The sequence below is a fragment of the Mobula hypostoma genome, chromosome 9 (assembly GCF_963921235.1).
Source record: "Mobula hypostoma chromosome 9, sMobHyp1.1, whole genome shotgun sequence".
Classification (NCBI taxonomy): domain Eukaryota; kingdom Metazoa; phylum Chordata; class Chondrichthyes; order Myliobatiformes; family Myliobatidae; genus Mobula; species Mobula hypostoma.
In genome coordinates, this window is record NC_086105.1 from 94,477,051 (window position 1) to 94,500,851 (window position 23,801).

The 23,801-nt window shown below is 38.3% G+C and overlaps 1 protein-coding gene across 2 annotated transcripts in view; it reads right to left on the reverse strand.

Annotated features, from left to right (window-relative positions):
* Positions 1-23,801, reverse strand: part of lmf1 (lipase maturation factor 1) — a 784,937-nt gene that overhangs the window by 525,522 nt on the left and 235,614 nt on the right. For both annotated transcript variants that reach the window (XM_063057364.1, XM_063057365.1), the window contains one exon: positions 7,182-7,330. In XM_063057364.1, the coding sequence (XP_062913434.1) occupies positions 7,182-7,193 (12 nt within the window). In that variant the 5' untranslated portion in view covers positions 7,194-7,330. The remainder of the gene's footprint in view (positions 1-7,181; positions 7,331-23,801) is intronic.

A 23,801-nucleotide genomic window follows, 5' to 3' on the forward strand; every position in this document is an offset into this window, starting at 1 on the left:
GAGTGGAAAAAACAGAAAATGATTTGCTTGTCTGGAACTCAGAAAGAAATCGACTCTTGGAGAAAGTGGACATGTTGGAAAATTTCAGTAGACGTAATAATATTAAAATTGTTGGTCTTAAAGAAGGTACGGAGGGAGAAAAACCAATAGAATTTTTTTTAAATGGATCCCGGATGTTTTGCAAATGGAAGAGGAGGTTCGACCAATTGAAATTGAGCGGGCACATAGAGCTCTAAGACCAAAACCAAAAGATGACCAATATCCACGATCGATTTTAATAAAATTCTTAAGATTTCAAGACAAGGAAAGGATTCTACAGGCAGCTGCTCGAGCTGCCAAGGATAGAAAAGGGCCATTGATAATTAAACGGAACAAAGTTTTTTTCTACCCTGATATAAGTTATGAACTTTTGAAGAGAAGGAAGAAATTTAATCCAGTGAAAAAAACCCTATGGGATCATGGTTATCAATTTATATTGCGTTATCCTGCAACCTTGAAGATTTTTTTGCCTGGTGGAGAAAAAAGATTTTTTGATGATTACCAGAAAGCAGAGCAGTTTGTGCGAGATTCTCTGAATATTCACCAGATACAAGAACAAATCCAGGCGAGCGAGATAGATTGAAGATGAACATTGGGTTAAAGAATGGACTTGTTGGATTTTTGAAGCTGGATAAATGTATAAATATATCATTAATTATACGAGGGGGGTAAGAAAGGTTAAAACTGGAGGAATATTAGTTGGGAATACTAACATTAATTTTGCCTATATATATATAATTTTTTTTGTTGCGGGGGAGCTGGAAGAAGCACTGATCGATTGCTACGCTAATCATGTGTGCAAGCGTGGCATTTGCCACGACCCGTAAAATGGAGGGGGGTAGTGTTGTGTATCTTTTCATTCACAACATTAGTGGGAGGGTATTTTGATTTTTCTTTTTTTGTATTCTTCCTATCTTTTCTTTTCTTTTTGCCTGGAAGGTTGGGAGGGAAACACATAGCAACATGGTGAAGTTTAAAGAGATTCCCCAAGGAACTATGAGAGTTGAGAAGATAAGTAATGTTTTAGATTGGAGTAACTTTGTTAAGAATAATGACTAATTTATTGAATTTTTTGAGTTTTAATGTTAATGGGCTTAATGGACCAGTGAAAAGAAAAAGAATCTTAACACATTAAAAAAATGAAGATAGATTTAGCTTTTTTACAGGAAACGCACCTAACAGAAACAGAACATCAGAAACTAAAGAGAGATTGGGTGGGAAGCGTTGTTGCGGCTTCATTTAATTCAAAAGCGAGGGGAGTAGCAATTTTGATCAATAAAACGTTACCAATTAGAATACAAAAGGTAATAACTGATTCTGCGGGGAGATATGTGATTATACATTGTCAACTTTTTTCTGAATTATGGACTTTTATGAATATTTATGCACCAAACAAAAATGATGCAAAATTCATACAAGAAGCTTTTCTGAATTTGGCGGATGCACATGAAAAAATATTAATTGGAGGAGACTTTAATTTTTGCTTAGACCCAATCTTAGATAGATCAACCAAGGCTGTTATAAAATCGAAGGTAGTAAATTTAACTTTATCATTGATGAAGGATTTAAATTTGATTGATATATGGAGAAGAATCAATCCTAAAGAAAGAGACTATTCGTTCTACTCCCATAGACATAAAACTTACTCAAGGATAGATTTGTTTCTATTATCAATGCATATTCAACACAGAGTGAAAATTATGGAATATAAAGCAAGAATATTATCAGATCATTCCCCTTTATTAATGACAATAATAATGGCTGATAAGGAAGAAGTGGCTTATAGATGGAGATTTAATTCAACATTATTAAAACATCAAAATTTCTGTGATTTTATGAAAAAGCAGATTCAATTTTTTTTGGATACAAATTTTCATTCAGTGGATGATAAATTTATATTATGGGATGCGATGAAAGCATATCTTAGGGGCCAGATAATAAGTTATACGTCTAAAATTAAGAAAGAATATATGGCAGAACTAGATCAATTGGAAAAAGAGATTACAAAAATAGAAAAAGAATCTCAAAGATATATGTCAGAAGAAAAACGAAGACAACTTGTTAATTAGAAGTTACAATATAATACGCTTCAGACATATAGAACGGAAAAAGCAATTATAAGAACTAAACAAAGGTATTATGAGTTAGGTGAGAGAGCACATAAAATTTTTGCCTGGCAGTTGAAAACAGAACAAGCTTCCAAAACAATAAATGCAATTAGAACAAGGGCAAATAAAATATCTTATAAACCTCTTGAAATAAATGAAACTTTTAAAAATTTCTATTCTGAATTATATCAATCAGAATCCCAAAATGATGTTAATGAGATAGAAAGGTTTTTATCACAAATTTCTCTTCCAAAATTGAATTTGGAAGAACAGAAGGGATTAAATATGCCTTTTACATTAAAAGAAGTTGAAGAAGCTTTAGGATCACTCCAAAGTAATAAATCTCCAGGAGAAGATGGTTTTCCACCTGAATTTTATAAAAAATTTAAAGATTTATTATTTCCTCTTTTTATGGAACTAATACGTCAAGTAGAAAAAATACATAAACTTCCAGAATCTTTTTCAACAGCGATTGTAATAGTATTACCAAAAAAAGACAGAGACCCTATGAAATCAACATCATACAGGCCTATTTCTTTATTGAATACGGATTATAAAATAATAGCAAAAATTTTATCGAATAGATTATCTAAATATTTACCAAAATTAATACATATGGATCAAACAGGATTTATTAAAAATAGACAATGGGCAGATAATGTAACCCAGCTACTCAGTATAATTCATTTGGCAAAAAAAAGGGATGAGAAGAGTATAGTAGTAGCTTTGGATGCAGAAAAAGCATTTGATAGATTAGAATGGGATTTTTTATTTAAAGTATTAGAAAAATATGGGTTAGGAACATCTTTTATAAATTGGATTAAAACTTTAAATTCTAACCCTAAAGCTGAAGTAGTGACAAATTCTCAAATTTCAACACCATTCCAGTTAAAAAGGTCAACTAGACAAGGTTGTCCATTATCACCTGCTTTATTTGTACTGGCGATAGAGCCATTAGCAGAACTAATCAGAATTGATCCAGATATTATGGGTTTTAGAGTTAATCAGGAGGAATATAAAATTAATCTTTTTGCTGATGATGTTTTGATCTATTTGACAAACCCACAACATTCGTTACATAAACTATCTTCTAGATTGGATGAATATGGGAAGGTATCAGGTTACAAAATAAATTGGGATAAAAGTGAAATTTTACCTCTTACTAAAGGAGACTATAGTCAATGTCGATTAGTAACCCAATTTAGATGGCCGGTAAATGGTATAAAGTATTTAGGTATAAGACTTGATAATGATGTAAAGAATTTATATAAATTTAATTATTTACCGCTGTTGAAAAAAATTCAAGAAGATTTTGACAGATGGATGATACTACCAATAACATTAGTAGGTAGAGTCAATGTTGTAAAAATGAATATATTTCCTAGATTACAGTATTTGTTTCAAACATTACCAACACAATTGCCACAGAAATTTTTTCAAGAGTTAAATAAATGTGTGAGAAAATTTCTTTGGATAGGTAAAATGTCAAGAATATCATTGGAAAAATTGACATGTAAATTTAGGTTAGGAGGGTTACAACTTCAAACTTTAAAAACTATTATAAAGCAAATCAACTTAGATTTATTGCATCTTTCTTCGATGATCAAAAACCAGCATGGATTAAAATAGAACTAGATAAGATAGGAGAAAATAGACCTGAAGATTTTATATATAAATGGGAATCTAAAAAGATACGGGAAAAGAAAGAATCTCCTATATTAACACATTTGATTGATTTATGGAATAAGATAAATGATGATAATGAAACACAGAAATCTCTATTAGCAAGGAGACCTTTGTTTCAAAACAGACTTATTCCTTTTACAATGGACAATCAACTTTTATATAATTGGTACCAAAAAGGGATTAAATTTATAGGAGATTGTTTTGAACGAGCTATATTGATGTCATTTGAACAATTAAAGGATAAATATAAAATATCTAGTAATACTTTCTTTTGTTACTTTCAATTAAGGGCTTACTTAAAAGGTAAGCTGGGTCAAACAATGTTTTTGCCAAAACCTAATGAAATTGAAATTTTAATTCAAAAAGGGAAAATTAAAAAATTTATTTCTTGTATGTATAATTTGATTCAAGAACAGACAATTAAACAAGGAACCCATAAGTCAAAGCAAAAATGGGAAACAGATTTGAATATTAATATTGATTAAACAAATTGGTCAAGACTCTGTCTTGACAGTATGACAAATACAATAAATGTTCAACTTAGATTAGTACAATATAATTTTTTACACCAATTATATATTACAGCACAAAAAATAAATAGATTAAATTCAAATCTATCTGATAAATGTTTTCGGTGTAATCAAGAAATTGGTACTTTTTTACATTCTACTTGGTCTTGTTTTAAAATTCAACCCTTTTGGATAAATTTAAGAGTCTTATTGGAACAAATTACTGGAACTCAACTTCCACATAACCCTGTATTATTTCTATTAGGTGATATTGAAGGGATAAAACCGAAACTTAAATTGAATAAATATCAGAAAGACTTTATAAAAATTGCATTGGCAGTAGCTAAGAAGACTATAGCAGTTACTTGGAAATCTGATTCGTATTTAAGTATGGATCGTTGGAATAATGAAATGGCTAGTTCTATTCCACTCGAAAAAATTACTTATAATTTAAGAGATAAATATGTAACATTTTTGAATATTTGGCGCCCTTATTTACAAAAGATAGGATGGCATATTTAAGTGCTCCGATAAAGACCTTGGTCCCTTGGGGAAAGTAACAAATAATTATACCAAATTTATTTTGAATCCCATGGAGCATGTGGAAACCTTCCAACACCCAGGCGGTTCTTTTCTTTTTTCTCTCTTTCTTTCTTTTTAGGTAGGACTATATATATGGGGGGGGAGGGTTAAGGGGAGGGGGGAGGGTAGATTTTATCTTTTCATGTATTCTTTTTGAAAACTCAATAAAAATTATATTAAAAAAAAATAGAGGGCTATGGGTAAGCCTAGGTAGTTCAAAGATAAGGATATCTTCGGCACAGCTTTGTGGGCCGAAGGGCCTGTATTGTGCTGTAGGCTTTCTATATTTCTATTCCTATTAAACACATGCCAGCATTTGTTTTCAATACAGTTCACCTTCTTAAAAATGGTCTATAACCTACAGGGGATTTTAGTCATAAATCCAGTTAACTGCTCAGCTTTTCATATAGAATGCTGGGCTAACCTATATGACTGTTCATTTACCTAAAGTAGAATCTCTAATTGATAATTGATTTCAAATTGTTATTGGAGTGACAGCAAGTTATTGATGAGAAAGCATGCCGGCATCTTGCCATATACCTTTACTGATTACTGTGCCAAAAACATTGGGCAATGACATGACTTTGAAACACAACAATCAATTTATTCCTAAGTATATGAGAAAGTGAACATCCATCTAAAATTACCATTATCATCATCGTCAAAATGGCGGGAGGAGAGAGAGCAGCGCGCCACGCATGCACAGCCCTCCAGTGAAAGATGATGTCGTATACGTTAAATAGGGGCCGTGGACAATTCTGATTTGATGGAGATAGACGTGAAAGCACAGAGGAACATCTGGAGAAATTTTTGAAACGCCAGTTCGCTGCTGTTGTTACTGCACGGTCGGGAATCTTCCGGAGGGAAGGCCTCAAAATCCCCAGCTTTGCCTGCTGTTTGCGACCGAGATTGAGGTCGAATCGTTTGGACAGAGATGGTGCTCAGTACTTGGTGTCGGTGAGCTGATCGGAGGCTCAAAGTTTTCAGATGACTCAGATTCGGACTGTGGTCAGGCATAGCAGGGAGAGTTTTTCTTCCTTTCTCTCGTCTGCATGAGATGTGGGACATTTGAGAGACTTTGAACTTTTTACTGTGCTCATGGACTTCTTCATCAAGTTATGGTATTGTTGCACTTCGTAATTATATGTTATAATTATGTGGTTTTGTTAGGTTTTTTTCGGTCTTGGTCTGTCCTGTGTTTTGTGATATCACACCGGAGGAAATATTGTATCATTTCTTAATGCATGCATTACTAAATGACAATAAAAGAGGACTGTGTGTCTTCATAATCTAATAATCTAATCTAAAAGTAGAAGAACAATTCCCCTGTTTTCACAAACAAATCAATCTTCATTTATTTTATCCTGGAAAACTATATCGTTCCAGGTGAGCCGATTCCAGTTAAAAGTACCAGGTCAAAAATCAACCACTCCCATGTACACAACTCCCCAACTTTAAAATAGCACATATTCTTGATCCGTTTCTCTAAAAGACACACCAGGTAGATCATCACAACTTGTAAAGAAAAACATGTCTCTTACAAGCAATTATATTGTTTACTCCACAGTCAATAAATTATACAATACTCCACATTCAGCAAATCTGCTCTACCCTGCTATTTCTACTTTAATGAAATCTCTTCCCATTCCACCTCATCTAATATTAACAGCATTATTTACTAGATACTTCTACGTGTGGCAAACAAACTTCCAGTTAAATTATGCTATTTGCCTCAACTTCTCCAGATTCTAAAAAGTTAATTTTTCTAATCACTCCTTATTTCTTTACTTTATAGTAACTTTAAATGAAGGGGCTGCTTGCTACTTAGGGTAATATATACAGATTTTATATTCTCATTAAAGGTGGCAGATTATACAAGGATGTGAGATGATCAATGATTAACCAGACAGATGAATAAAAATTATTAGCTGACAATCTTATTTGAAAGTAATAATCGCAGTGAATACTTAAAGATCCTTTTAATATTTAGTTGCTAGGCATCAGTAAGATCTGTTCACATTGTTTAACACTGTTTGTCAGATGCAGCATCTTGTTTTTCCTTCATTGTAGTTTAATTAATGATCCTGTTGCAGAAGTAGTACTTTAGGATCCCTCATCTTAACCCAACCACAGTTTTCACTGCACATTTCTGAATTAGATAGTCATAGTCATTAGATCCTAAAGTACTTGATGTCTGAGAACCAAATATGATAGTGAAGTTCAATACTTTTGAAATAGGGAAAAAAATTCCACTCACCGCTCCTAGCATAATGCGGAAAATGAGCCAACGGAAAGCCCAGATGACTATTTTGGATGGTGGTGTATGATGTGGAATGGAACAGAGGGTCAGCACAGGGCACAGGAATATTCCAAGGAACCCGGTTTCTAGTAATTGAGACTCCCAGCCTGTAAAGAAATGGAAAAATATAGTAAAATCACAACGTTATTGAACTCTATTTTGATTGCTTATCTATAAAATTCTTTCTTTTAAGTTTCCCTCTGGATCCCAAAAAATTCAGGAGAACAGGTATTTTATCAACAATATATTGCAAGTTGATTCTAAAATTGTATTGTCTCTATCATGAACTATATGGGACTATATTGTTGTCTCCTTCATAATATTGGGATCTTGTCAACAGTAGCTGAGTTATATTCAGGAATTTATAATAAGATGAAATAAAAGAGCACCTTCTGTCCTAGAAGAGGAAAAAGCATTTAGTTGTGAGCTGAATGTGTAGGTTGGACTGTTTATATATACTGGAAATTTCATTCGTACATGACTTCCCAACTTCATACATGAAGTCCAAAAAACATACGTAGAAACAGAATGAGGCCATTTGCCCCTTTAAGCCTGCTCCCTCATTTGATCATGGCTGATTTATTTTCCCTCTCAACCCTATTCTCCTGCCTTCTCCCTGTAACACTGACACACTTACTAATCAATAACTTACCAAACTAAATATACCCGATGACTTGGCCTCCACAGCTGAATGCAATGAAATCCACAGATTCATCATCCTCTGGCTAAAGAAAGCACATCCTTTCTTAGATACAGGGTCCAAAACTCCAAATATGGTTTGACCAATGCCTTATAAAGCCACAATATTACATGCTTACTTTAATATTCTACACCTCTTGAAATGAAGGCTAACATTGTATTCATCTTCCATACTACGAACTCCACCTTCAAGTTAACTATTAGGGAATCCTGCACTAGGACCCCGAAGTTCCTCTGCACCTCTGACTTTGAATTCATCTTTATGCCTTCTACCAAAGTGCATAACAATACACTTCCCAACACTATATTCCATCTGCCACTTCTTCATCCATTCTCCTAATCTGTCCAAGTCTTTCTGCAGAATACCTTCTTACTCAACACTACCTGCCCCTTCACCTATCTTTGTAACATTGGCAAACTTGGCCACAAAGCCATAAGAACATAAGAAATATGAGAAGGGGTCGGCCATCTGGCCTGTCGAGCGTGCTCCGCCATTCAATAAGATTATGGCTGATCTGACCATGGACTCATCTCCACCTACCTATCTTTTCCCCGTAACTCTTAATTACCCTACTATGTAAAAATCTATCCAACCTTATCCTAAATATATTTACCGAGGTAACCTCCACTACTTCACTGGGCAGAGAATTCCACAGATTCACCACACTTTGGGAAAAGCAGTTCCTAAATTTACTCCTCCAAACCTTGAGGCTATGTCCCCTAGTTCTAGTCCCACCTACTACAGGAAACAACTTTCCTAACACTATGTTATCTATCCCTTTCATTATTTTATATGTTTCTATTAGATCTCCTCTCATTCTTCTGATTTCCAGCGAATACAGTCCCAGGCGACTCAATCTCTCCTCATAGTCTAACCCCATCTTTTCTGGAATCAACCTGGTGAACAACTTCTGCACTACCTCCAAAGCTAGTAGTATATCCTTCTTCAAGTAAGGAGACCAGAACTGCACGCAGTACTCCAGATGTGGCCTCACCAGTACCCTGTACAGTTACAGCATAACCTTCTTGCTCTTAAATTCAATCCCTTTAGCAATGAAGGCCAACATTGCATTTGCCATTTTGACAGCCTGCTGCACCTGCAAACCAACCTTTTGCAATTCATGCACAAGCACTCCCAAGAAAATAGACAATAGGTGCAGGAGTAGGCCATTCAGCCCTTCGAGCCAGCACCACCATTCACTGTGATCATGGCTGATCATCCACAATCAGTATCCCTTTCCTGCCTTCTCCCTATATCCCTTCACTCCGCTATCTATTTTTACAATTTTTATTGAAGGAATGACACAATACAGAATATATAATGGATTACATTTTCCTCCATTTTGCTTTAATATCGTACCCCCAAAACAAACCTCCCCCACCCACCCTCCCCGAACATATCATGGCAGCTAATATATTTACATCACAACAATTCACAAATACAAGTACGGACATTTCACAACCATACCCCAACACTACTTCAAGACGACGGCTCACACACATCTGCAACATGTCAGATGATCCAAAATACACTCATATTTACAATTCATCAACCACCCTGTGAGGTAAATTATAAGCGTGTTAAATGGGAGGCAACTTCCCAAGTACAATCAAATGCCCTCAACTAGTAGGTAATTCCTTAAGACTCCCAAAATATGATAAGAAAGGTTCCCATTTCGAATAGAACTTTTTCACAGACCCCCTCAAAGTGACTTTAATCTTTTCTAATTTCAGAAAAAACATTACATCTTCTAACCAAGCAGCAGCAGTTGGGGGAGTGGCAGATTTCCAAACCAGCAAAATTCTCCTACGGGCCAATAGCGATGTAAATGCAATGATATCCGACTGGCTTGCATTTAAACCCAAATCATCATCTGCCACACCAAATACAGCTATAAGCGGGCAAGGTCTCAGTGCCACCCCCAAAACCTCACTGATAATTTTAAAAACCAGTGCCCAATAGTCATCATGCATGTACTAAACCAGCTGGAGAAAAGGAACACCTGTCACAGCCAGCATCTGTCCCAGGGTATATGTCTGCAAGTCTGGCTTTACTTAAATGTACCCTGTGTAAAACTTTAAATTGTACAAGCTCCAGTCTAGCACATGATGATGAGAAATGAACCCTATTCAATACTTTTGCCCAATATTCCTCAGCCAGATCCATACCGAGGTCATCCTCTCACCTACTCTTAGTTTTGTTTAGATTTTGAACTCCCAAAGACATCAGCTGAGAGTATAGTTCAGAGATCAGCCCTTTATTGTTAAAGCTAAGAGTGAGTTTTTCCCATAACATAGCAGGTGGTAGAACAGGAAAAGAGGGAAATTTTTCCTTGACAAAGTGGCGAATCTGCAGGTATTTAAAAAAATGATTATGCGGAAGGCCATACTTACCGCACAGGTTATCAAAACTATCAAATATGTTATCAGTATACAAATCCTTAATGCGCATAAGACCGTTCAAACCCCATTGTTTGAAAGCTGAATCGAATGTAGAGGGAGGAAATAAATGGTTTTTATGAATGGGGCCCAAAACTGAAGCTGATATGAACTTATAGTGGCAGCAAAATTGATTAAAAATTTTGAGGGTGGAGAGCACGACCGGGTTAGATGTAAATTGAGAGGATTTCAATGGTAAGGAAGAATACACCAAAGCTGGGAGAGACGAGGAGTGGCAAGACCGTGACTCAAGCAGGCACCAGATTATATCTGGCCGGTGGAGCCAAAATAATACTTTTTGAATGTTCGATGCCCAGTAATAATGAATAAAGCCGGGAAGACCCATTCCACCTACGTCATGACCTCTTTGGAGAGTGCGCTTATTAACCCTTGGGACCTTATTTTCCCAGATAAAGGAGGTTATAGCTTGGTCAACTGATTTAAAACATAACTTAGATAAGAAAACTGGCAAACACTGAAACAAATAAAGAAATCTAGGAAGTATACTCATTTTCACTGACTGAATTCTCCCAGCTATAGTAAGGGGTAAACTGCGCCATCTCTTGAAATCAGCCTTCATTTGGCTAACCTGAGGCCTGTAGTTAGCTTCAAACAGAGATGTAAAAGAGCGAGTAATATGTATTCCTAGGTGTACAAAACCATCTTGAGATAAAGGAAAAGGTAAAGACTCCTGTCGAATCTGTAGGGCCAAGTTATTAATGGGAAAACACTTGCTTTTTTGAAAGTTCAGTTTATAGCCAGAGAAGGCTCCAAATTGACCTAATAATGACACAATAGCAGGACTACTACCTACAGGGTCGCTAACATAAAGTAAGAGGTCATCAGCATATAGGGATACATGGTGTTCCATGTCCCCTTTTCTAACACCTTGAAATAATGTAGTTGACTTAAGTGCAATAGAAAGAGGCTCAATTGCAATTGCAAAACAAAAGAGGGGACAATGGGCAGCCTTGGAGAGTGCCACGTGTTAATGGGAAATAGTCAGATCGAAAATAATTTGTCTGTATACATGCTAAAGGCGAGTGGTATAATAGCTTAACCCAAGCTATAAATATTCTGCCAAATCCAAATTTCTCCAAAACACTAAACAAGTACCCACTCCACTCTATCAAATGCCTTCTCCGCGTCCAAGGAGATAACAACCTCTGGACTTGGAGAATCGCTGGGTGAATAAACCACATCAGCCAGTCGACGGATATTAAAACAAGAATAGCGATTTTTAATAAAACCTGTTTGATCGTCTGAAATTATCTTGGGAAGGGAACGTTCTAAACGACATGCAAGCACTTTAGCCAAAATTTTCACATCTACATTCAAAAGTGAGATGGAGCGATATGATCCACATGGAGTCGGGTCCTTGACCTTTTTAAGAAGTAGTGAAATAGCTGCCTGTGAAAGAAAAGGGGGTAAGGAGCCATTCTCCAAAGATTCCTGAAACACTTACAGAAGGACCGGTATGAGCTTATCCTTAAATTTCTTATAAAATTCTATTGGATAACCATCAGGACCTGGGGACTTACCACTCTGCATAGCCATAATGGCATTATTAATCTCTTCCTGCCCAAGAGTCCAATCTAGGTTCTCCACCTCCTCTGGTTCAAGAGTTGGTATTTCCAAATTATCTAAAAAACATTCCATATTTGTTTTATCTGAGGGGAACTCTGAGGCATACAGAGAGGAATAAAAAGTTGCAAAGATGTTATTAATCTCTTTTGGATTGCTTGTCAAGGTTTGGTGTGTGTCTCTTATCTGAGGAATAAGTCGTGATGCAGCTTGACGTTTCAGCTGATGAGCCATAAGCCGGCTCGCCTTGTCACCATATTCATAATAGAGGCCACGTGTCTTAAGAATTAATTGTTCTGATAGGTTTGTAGATAGAAGATTAAACTTCACTTGCAAATCAACCTGGCTTTTATATAATTCCGCAGTGGGTGCCTCAGAGTATTTTCTATCCAGGTCCAAAATAGATTGCAATAACACTTGCATTTCCTTCCTACACTCTTTATTGGCATGTGAAGTATATTATTTGACCCCACAAGTAAGCTTTTAAAGTTTCCCAAAGTAAAGAATACGATACCGACTCAGTTTTGTTAGTCTCGAAGAATGTGTCAATGTTAGCCTATATATAACTACAAAATTTCTCATTAGAAAGCAAAAGGGGGTTAAGTCTCCACAGAGGCCGTTCTCTAACATTTAAAGGAAAACATAGGTCCACTTTCACGGGCAAGTGATCAGATATAACTATAGCAGTGTATTCAATTTGTCTAATCATTGGTATCAAGGAGTTATCTATAAAGAAATAGTCTAGCCTGGAATAGGAGTGGTGAACATGAGAAAAGAAAGAGAATTGCCTAACTGATGGATTCAAAAATCTCCAAGGATCCATATAACCATTTTGTTGCATAAACATTGAGAAGGCCTTTGCCATACCAGAAAATGTTCCCCTAGGGCAAGACCTATCAAGCAGTGGGTCAATAGCACAGTTCAAATCTCCGGAAAAGATTAGCGTATGTGTATTCAGGTTAGGTATTAATGACAAAACCTTATTTGCAAATTGGACATCGTCCCAATTAGGAGCATAAACATTTACCAAAATAACAGGTACCTGAAAGAGAGAGCCAGAGACTATAATAAAGCGACCATTAGGGTCACTGATTACATCAGATGGTGTGAACTGCACTCTTTTGGTGATTAATATTGCCACCCTCCGGACCTACTATTAAATCTGAAATGAAAAACCTGACTAATCCATGCTTTACGAAGTCTATTATGGTCCTCCACTCTTAAAAGTGTCTCTTGTAGAAATAGTATATCTGCTTTTAATTGTTTCAGATGAGAGAAAACTTTAGCTCTTTTAACCGGACCATTGAGCCCCTTTACATTCCAAGAAATAAACCTCACAGGGTGGCCTCCATCAGCAGCACTCACGTTAACCATATCAAAAGCCACACAGGGCCTACAATCCAAAACAGTGCGAGGGCATAAGTTGCACACAATAACGCACAATGAAAAGAAAGTCTGATCAATCCGTAACACACAAAAGAATAAACTGCCATGGTAATCCCCCAAAACACTCCCCCCACCGCTTTACACAAACAACAAAAAAACCCAATTAACCCCCGAAACCTAAATCTACCTTCCCAATTGAGGATGATCGCAGGCAGTACCCAACTTCCAAGGCGTTCCCCATACAGCCCAACTTTCAATCTAATCTAGGGTGGCTCCCCTCCTTAAAATATATCCTTTCACTTATACTACTTTTAATATAACATATAGGCTAAAGATGACACAGGTCAAGCTAAGCATTAAAAACAAAAAAAACACTAGGCAACTTAGCCTGAGATACAAATCCCAAACATTTACATTTTGCTGGTTGAAAGTTTCTGTTAATCAGTTTCGGCAGCATAGCAGTTCAACCCGATCGCGTTCCACAAATTAAACTGGAAAAAATGAACAAAGAAGTGGTTTATGAAAATTAACAGTTTGCCTCGGTATGAGGCCCCTTCCATGCTGCATGAATAACCTAAAAAAAAGTCATTGCTCTTCTCGTTCTTCTTCTCCCCAGCGCGAATGGTAAAACTCTTTGGCTGCCTCTGGTGTATCGAAATAATGCTTTTTACCTTCATGTATGACCCGGAGCTGGGCAGGGTACAAGAGGCCAAACCTGACCCCTTTCCCATAAAGCAGGGATTTCACTTCCTTGAAAGCTGCTCATTTCTTACCCAGCTCCGCACTAAAATCTTCATAAAAAAACACGCGGTGTCCGCGGAAATACAGCTCCTGCTTCCGTCTATTGATGATGCGTTGCTTATCTTGAAAGGAGTGAAAGCAAACCAGGAACGTTCTTGGTCTCGTTTGCTTGGCTCCAGAGACACTGGATGGTTTATGTCCGACTCCGTGAGCACGCGAAAGTACGAGAGGCCTTGGGAAAAAATTTGTCCCCAGCACTTCGTCAAAAAACTCGGTCATAAATTTAACAAGGTTCGAACCTTCCAAATTTTCAGGAATGCCGACCACTCTCAAATTGGATCTCCACAACCGATTTTCGAGGTCATCTAGCTTTCCCTTCAAAAATGCGTATTCCCTCTGCAATGCTGCAATGGCGGCTTCGGCGCTCACCAGTCAGTCACTGTAATCATTCAGGCCGTCTTCAACCCCATGAATGCGTTCGTCGTGCGACTCGTAAGAAGACACTATTTGTTCCATGGTAGCATTCACTGGTGATAAAGCATCTTCAAGTTCTCTTTTTAGGGCAGAATGCACTGCTTGAGTCATGTCAGTAATAAGTACTAAACGAAGCCTCTCCAAGTCATCGGGTAGCGCAGGTCCGGGTCCAGGTCCAGCAGCATGCAACGGTGCCATTACTGTAACATCCGCCTTCTTGCTCGAGGCTTCGCTATCTTTTTCCCCAGTTTTACTTTGAAGGTACATTCTATTTGCCACTTCAATGTCCAGCTATGTCCCGCATTGTTCACAATGGTAAATATTCAGTTATCTCGAGCATACGGCAAAGATAAACAGGTAGATTTTCAATAAAAATCGGGAGCCACACTCACACACACCGACTCACGCCATATTCAACCCCGGAAGACCTCACTCCACTATCTTTAAGAACTCTATCTAACTCTTTTTTGAAAGAATCCAGAGAATTGGCCTCCACTGCCTTCTGAGGCAGAGCATTCCACAGAACCACAACCCTCTGTGTGAAATCTGCCCACTCACCCAACCTGTCCAAGTCACCCTGCATTCTCATAACATCCTCCTCACATTTCACATTGCCACCCAGCTTTGTGTCATCTGCAAATTTGCTAATGTTACTTTTAATCCCTTCATCTAAATCATTAATGTATATTGTAAATAGCTGCGGTCCCAGCACCGAGCCTTGTGGTACCCCACTAGTCACTGCCTGCCATTCTGAAAAGGACCCATTAATCCCTACTCTTTGTTTCCTGTCTGCCAACCAATTTTCTATCCAGGTCAGTACCCTACCCCCAATGCCATTTGCTCTAATTTTGCCCAGTAACCTCCGATGTGGGACCTTATCAAAGGCTTTCTGAAAGTCCAGGTACATTACATCCACTGGCTTTCCCATGTCCATTTTCAAAGTCACATTCTCAAAAAATTCCAGAAGGTTAGTCAAGCATGAATTCCCCTTCGTAAATCCATGCTGACTGGGACCTATCCTGCCACTGCTATTCAAATATGCCGCTATTACATCTTTTATAATTGATTCCAGCATCTTCCCCACCTCTGATGTCAGACTAACTGGTCTATAATTGCCTGTTTTCTCTTTCCCTCCTTTCTTAAAAAGTGGGATAATATTAGCTACCCTCCAATTCGCAGGAATTGATCCTGAATCTATAGAACATTGGAAAATGATTACCAATGCGTCCACAATTTCTAGAGCCACCTCCTTAAGTATCCTGGGATGCAGACCATCAGGCCCTGCGGATTTACCGACCTTCAGTCCCATCAGTTTATCCAACACCATTTTGTGGCTGATGCGAATTTCCTTCAGTTCCTCTGTTACCCTAGGTCCTCTGGCCACTATTACATTTGGGAGATTGTTTGTGTCTTCCCTAGTGAAGACAGATCCAAAGTACCTGTTCAGCTCGTCTGCCATTTCCTTGTTCCCCATAATAATTTCACCTGTTTCTGTCTTCAAGTCCTTCTGCACAGCAGCATGCTGCAATCTTTTACCACTTAAGTAATAATCTGATCTTCCATTTTTTCTTCCAAATAGGATGATGTCATATTTACCAACATTGTACTCCATCTGCCAGACTCTTGCCCACTCATTTAACCTATCTATATCTCTCTGCAGACGCTCCATATCCTCTGCACAACTTCCTTTTCCACTCAATTTAGTGTCATCAGCAAACTTAGATACACTACACTCGGTCCCCTCTTCCAGACCGTTAATGAATATCGTGAATTATTGTGGGCGCAGTACCGACCCTTGCTGCACACTGCTCACCACTGATTGCGAACCAGAGTCAAAACCATGTATTCCTTTCTATTGGTTAGCCATACCTCTATCTATGCTAATACATCAACCACAACTCTATGTACCCTTATCTTATGAATGTTTTTTATGTGGCACCTTACCAAAGCCTTCTGGAAATCCAAGTAAATAACATCCATCTGTTCCCCTCTATCCACTGCACTCGGTATGTCCTCAAAGAACTCCAGTAAGTTTGTCAAACAGGACCTGCCTTTGCTGAATCCATGCTGCATCTGCATTATGGATCCATTTCTTTCCAGATGCCTCACTATTTCTTCTTTAATGGTAGCTTCAAGTATTTTCCCAACTGCAGATGTTAAGCTAACTGGCCTATAGTTACCTGCCTTTTGCCTACATCCATTTTTGAACAGTGATATGACATTTGCCTTCTTCCAATCCGCCAGGACCTGTCCACAGTCCAGAGAACTTTGTTAAATTATCACCAAAGCCTCGACTATAACCTCTGCCATTTCTTTCAGTGCCCTGGGATGCATTCCATCAGGACCAGTGGACTTGTCTATCTTTAGGCCCACAAGTTTGCTCAGTACCATCTCTTTAGTGATTGTTATTGTATCAAGGTCCCAACCTCCAATCGCATCCATAACATCTATCTTTGGCATGTTAGGTGTGTCCTCCACAATGAAACCAGCACAAAATAGTCATTCAAAGCCTCAGCTCTTTTCTCATTACTCAATATCAATTCCAACTTTTCCTCCCCCAAGGGACCTACGTTCAATTTAGCCACCCTTTTCCACTTCATATAATTATTAAAACTTTTACTATCCATTTTTATATTCTGTGTTAGTTAATTTTCATAATCAATCTTCCCTTTCTTTATTGCTGACTTAGCGGTTCTCTGTTGCTTTTTAAAGTTTTCCCAATCTTCCAGTTTACCACTACTCTTAGTGATTTTGTATGCACAAGCTTTTAGTTTGATGCCTTCCTTTATTTCCTTAGTTATCCATGGCCGTCTCTCCACACCCTTACTGTCCTTGCTTTTGACTGGAATATACTTTTGCTGAGCACGATGAAAAATCTACTTGAGAGTCTTCCACTGTTCCTCAACCATCCCACCATATAGCCTGTGTTCCCAGTCTACCCTACCCAACTCCTCCCTCATCCCATTGTAGTCTCCATTGCACTCTCCATTTGTATGAGAAACTCAATCATACTGTGATCACTCTTTCCAAGAGGATTCCTAGTTAAAAGATTGCTAATTTTACCTGTCTCACTGCATAGGACCAGATCTAAGATAGCACATTCCCTTGTAGGATCAATAACATGCTGTTCAAAAAAGCTACCACTTAAACATTTTATGAAGTCCTCCTCAAGACTGCCTTGAACAAACACTCAAAAATTTCTATAGATGTACAGTGGAAGGCATTCTGACAGGCGAGTATGGGACGGGTTGGGTGGGTTAGGGGGCTGCTGCACAGGACCGAAAGAAGCTGCAGAAGGTTGTAAATTTAGTTGGCTTCATTTGGGTATTAGCCTACAAAGTACCCAGGACATCTTCAAGGAGCTGTGTCTCAGAAAGGCAGCATCCATTATTAAGAACCCCCAGCACCCAGTGTATGCCCTTTTATGAATGTTAGCATCAAGTAGGAGGTACAGAAGCCTGAAGGCACACACTCAGTGATTCAGGAACAGCTTCTTCCCCTCTGCCATCCGATTCCTAAATGGACATTGAACCCATGAACATCACCTCACTTTTTCAATATATATTATTTCTGTTTTTGCATGATTTTTAATCTATTCAATATACATATACAGTAATCGATTTACTTATTTTTTTCTCCTATATTATGTATTGCGTTGAACTGCTGCTACTAAGTTAATAGGTAGTAAATGGGATTAGACATTGGCTTTATGGGAGAAGCCAGAAAGTGGTAGTAGATGGTTGCCTCTCTGACTGGAGGCGCGTGACTAGTGGGTGATTAGCTGGATCAGCAAGTTTGCGGATTACACCAAAATTGGGAAAGTAACAGATAGTGAGGAACACTATCAAAGCCTGTGGCAGAATCTGGACCAGCTGGAAATATGGACTGAAAAATAGCGGATGGAATATAATGCAGACAGATATGCGGTGTTGAGGACAAACCAGCATAGGACTAACACTGTGAGCAGTAGGTCACTAAGGAATGCAGTAGAACAGAGGGATCTGGGAATACAGATTCATAATTCCTTGAAAGTGGCAACACAGGTCATAAAGAAAGCTTTTGGCATATTAGCCTTCATAAATAATTGTATTGAGTACAGGAATTGGGATGTTATGTTGAAACTGTATAAAACATTGATGCAGCATAATTTGGAGTACTGTGTAAAGTTTTGGTCACCAATTTACAGGAAAGATAACAATAAGATCGAAAGAGTACAGAGAAAAATGATTAGAATGCTGTCAGGACTTGAGGACCAAAGTTATAGAAAAAGGTTGAATAGGTTAGACCTTCACTCCTTAGAGTGTAGAAAAATGAGAAGAGATTTGATAGAGGTATATGAACTTATGAGAGGTAAATGCAAGCAGGCTTTTTCCTCTGAGGTTGGGCGAGACTAGAACTAGAGGTTATGGGTTAAGGCTGAAAGAGAAACATTCGGGTGGAACATGAGTGGGAACTTCTTCACCAGAGGCTGATGAGAGTGTGGAACAAGCTGCCAGCAGAACTGGTGGATGCAGATTTGATTTCAACATTTAACAGAAATTTGGATAGGTATATGGATGCGATGGGTACGGAGGGCTATGGTCCAGCTGCAGGTCAATGAGACTAGGCAATTTAATCGTTTGACATGGACTAGCTGAGCCAAAGGGTCTGTTTCTGTGCTGCAGTGTTCTATGACTCTATGACACAGTTGTTTCCCAATTACTGGCAACGTTGAAGATCAAGCTGATTGCTCTGCAGTGTAGAAGCCATAGTATTCCAGCACTACATCAAACTGACAGAAATGTACTTTGAAATCAGCAAAGCAGTGTGAAAATGGCATTGCCAGTAGCAGGTGGTTATAATTGCTCATGCTGAGCTTGTGCTTTCTTTGGCCAGTCATCAAGAAATGCAAGGATTAAGCTAGCCTCTTCCAACTACAAGGTAAAAGCAAAAAAAAAGTTGTGTTGATACAACTCCACATTTGCAATCAGAAGCTGGTGATGAAACTCAGTATGATGCTTCTCATCTGGAACATGGATGATTTGAAGCTCAGCTATAAGCAGAGTTTGAAAAGAAAGTTTGCTCATTAATATTCTCTCGCTATTTTATCTTGCTTTATACTTCATATTAATTTTTACAAACACGTTTAAGCTACCAACTAGACAACATTCTGACATACTAGTGTTGAAAGTTACAAGCTCTAATCTTTCCTTCTTTGGTAAGTGACAAGGATCCATACAAGTTTGAAGATCTATACAGGTATACAATAGCAAGGAACTAAATTCATAAATAAAGATATAAAGTATTGAAAATAGAAGTGTAGGGTTAGGATATTTTACAACTAACAGACTGTTTTCTGGCAAAGGTGTTCTTGCAAAACGGAAGGCCCTCAAAAACTTGTTTTTCTGTGATGTACACAGAATGACTCCAACTATAAGTATAGTAGATCATCTTCACACTTTAAAATAACTACTTAGGTTTCTTGGGCCCTATATCACTAAGACAAGACACTGTTCATCAATAGACAATGATATTAAAATACGGTTTGTACGTTATTTCCACATTATCAAAAATGAATGAGTTTAAAATGATTTGATGGGAAATAGTGTTTAGCTCATTAAACACGACTATGGTGGTATGTTCAATCTTCTGATAGAAGAAACACATGTTTGAATTGCTAGCTTGGGACCTAATGTTACAATATAATAAGTATTAGTAGAACACATAACTGGTAAACATTTCCAACACCACATTTAATCCACATACTTTAAACAAAACAGAGACAAATGCAGGAAACAATCCATCGAAATTTCTTGATATTCTAGTGGAGGCAATAACCTATGTAAAATAAATATAACAGTCATAAAACAAATAGGATGATTAGAATGAAAACTAGGCAGGATGTGTGTTATGAGCATGAAATTCCACAACTCCTTTTCCTCTTTGTCCTGCTCAGGTCACATCTGACATTCGGGCTATAAGATTATATCCAGAATCAGATTCAGAATCAGGTTGATTATCATCAGCATCTGATATGAAATTTCTTAACTTAGCAGCAGTTCAATGCAATACATAATCTAGCAGACAAAAACTAATAATAATAAATAAAATAATAATTATAATAAATAAACAAGTAAATCAATAGGTTTTAAAAAACATGCAAAAACAGAAACACTACATATTAAAAAAAAGTGAGGTAGTATCCAAAGATTCAATGTCCATTTAGAAATCGGATGGCAGAGGGGAAGAAGCTGTCCCTGAATCGCTGAGTATGTGCCTTCAAGCTTCTGTACCTCCTACCTGATGGTAACAGTGAGAAAAGGGCATGCCCTGGGTGCCGGAGGTCCTTAATAATGGAAACTGCCTTTCTGAGACACCACTCCCTGAAGATGTCCTGGGTACTTTATAGGCTAGTACCCAAGATGGAGTGACTAGATTTACAACCTTCTGCAGCTTCTTTTGGTCCTGTGCAGTAGCCTCCCATACCAGACAGTAATGCAACCTGTCAGAATGCTCTCCACTGTACATCTATCGAAGTTTTGTGTGTACTTGTTGATATGTCAAATCTCTTCAAACTCCTAATAAAGTATAGCCACAGCCTTGCGTTCTTTATAACTACATCAATATGTTGGGGCCAGGTTAGATCCTCAGAGATCTTGACACCCAGGAACCTCAAACTGCTCACTCTCTCCACTTCTGATCCCTCTATGAGGTTTGGTATGTGTTCCTTCATCTTACCCTTCCTGAAGTCCACAATCAGCTCTTTCGTCTTACTGACGTTGAGTGCCAAGTTGTTTCTGCGGCACCACTCCACTAGTTGGCATATCTCACTCCTGTACGCCCTCTCGTCACCACCTGAGATTCGACCAACAATGGTTGCATCATCAGCAAATTTATAGATGGCATTTGAGCCATGCCTAGCCACACAGTCATGTGAATATGGAGAGTAGAACAGTGGGCTAAGCACACACCCCTGAGATGCACCAGTGTTGATTGTCAGCGAGGAGGCGATGTTATCACCAATCCACACAGATTGTGTTCTCCTGGTTAGGAAGTCAAGGATCCAATTGCAGAGGGAGCCCAAATCCCTTGGGCTTTCTGATCAAAATGGCTTCCATCAGTGTGTAAGATCTGAAGTATTACATTCATGCATATGTCCCTTTTCTGTTAGATTCCATATGGGAAAGAAATCTTACAAATTATGAGAATCTTGCTCATTCTGGTTTTCTTGCTTCAAGATGGTGCCTAGCTGCGGTCTCCGTCGAGGTTGTGGCTCAGATTTAGTTGTTTTATTACTTGTCTGTTAGGTTCATAGGGATGGTTTTGCAAATGGGGGGTGGGGGGAGTCAAGGGTCAGATTTAGGAACAGGGATATAGGGGAATTAGAGGTCAGGCTGGAGACTAAGCTTCTGCTTCGCATTCGAAAGCCAGTGACATGGACAAGGGACATCTACGGGACATCTGAGATTGGAAGTCAGGCCAGCAAACCAGCGTGGATGTACATGTGATAAATAAATTTGAACTTTAAATCATCAAACCACTGCTAAGGAAGTTCAATAGCCATGGCTCCTATCTGCATTATTCAAGAATTAGCATACTGATATAGCCACATAAAAAAAATAGAACATGCTTTTAATGATCTATCCCGAAGCAAATTCTGCTATGTACTCAGTATCAATGTCTTCTTCTTCTTCATGTGTCTTGCGCGTTACATGCTTGGGCGATCATGGCTTTCCACATCGAACGATCCCACGCAGCGTCAGTGATACCTCACACACTTAGATCTGTTAGTTTTTTCACAGTGTCCATATATTTTCTTCTTTTCCTTCCTCTTCCGCGTTTCCCAGGCATAAGGCCTTGTAATGTAAGGCATTCTGTTTCTCCCTTTCTGATGACATGGCCCAGGAATTTAAGTTTCCTCTCATTTAATGTTCTCATTAAAGATCTTTTTGTATGGGCACATTGGAGTACTGTCTCCTTAGTTACCCTATCTCTATATGATATTTTCAACATTCTTCTAAGAAACCACATTTCTGTTGCTTCTAAGTTTCTTTGGAGTTCTGGTGTTAGTCCATGTTTTGGAAGCATACATCAAGATTAACCAGATGTAACATTTTAGTAGCCTAAGCCTTGTTGTCATAGATATGTGTATGTTGGTAAAAATGGGTTTCATATTTTTGGAAGTTGGTTTTGGCGATGGCATTTCTTCTTTTTATTTCTAGCATCTTGTGATATAAAGCTACCAGGGTAATTGAAGCTGGTCTTTTGTTCAATCTCTTGGTTACTGATGTACAATTGGTAGTTGGGAGTATCCTGCTGTTTTGATATTACCATACATTTGTTTTTTTTACAGTTGACAGTTAGACCAAAATCTGGACTTGTTTGTACTACTTTGTCTAGGAGGATTTGTAGGTCTTCTGCAGCACTTACTATTAGGGTGGTATCGTCTGCATATCTTATACAAGTTTCCCCCACCATCCGAAGGTAGAGCGTTCCTATGAAACGGTTCGTAAGCAGGAATGTTGTAAAGCGCAGAAGCAATTACCATTAATTTAGATGGGAAAAATTTGTGAGCGTTCACAAACCCAAAAACAACCTACCGAATCATGCCAAGTAACACATAAAACCTAAAATAACAGTAACATATAGTAAAAGCAGGAATGATATGATGAATACAGAGCCTATATAAACTAGAAATACTTTTCCACAATCATTGCCGCACTGTTCTCCGTAGCGAAAATCTTATGCAAGCACTCTCGGCAAAAACACGGCGCAAGCGCTCTCTAGTAACCTTTAAGCTATGAAGCTGTCAAATCATACCAAATAACACGTAAAAATACACAGCCGATATAAAGTAGAAATAATGTATGGACAGTGTAGTATCACTTATGGGAATCGGGAAGACATCGAGCACACTGAAGATGGTGGGTTAGGCTGTGTCGTCGGAGGTTGGGGTGGTGCTGTGGCCCCCACCCTCCGGGCAGCAAACCGATACCGATCCGCGAAGAATGCAGGGGTACAGCGGTAGCCGGGACGCACCCAGCACATCTTTAAGAAAAAAGCCGAAACAAACAAGCTAATTAATTAGGTGCTGCCCGGCACGTAAATGTTGGCCCAGATCAGAGGTGACGCAATCAGCAATCGCCTCTGATCTGGGCCGACATTTACCAGCCAGGCGGCATCTAATTAATTAGTTTGTTTATTTTGGCCTTTTTTCTTAAAGATATGCTGGGTGCGTCCCAGCTACTGCTGCATTCTTCACGGATCAGTATCTGT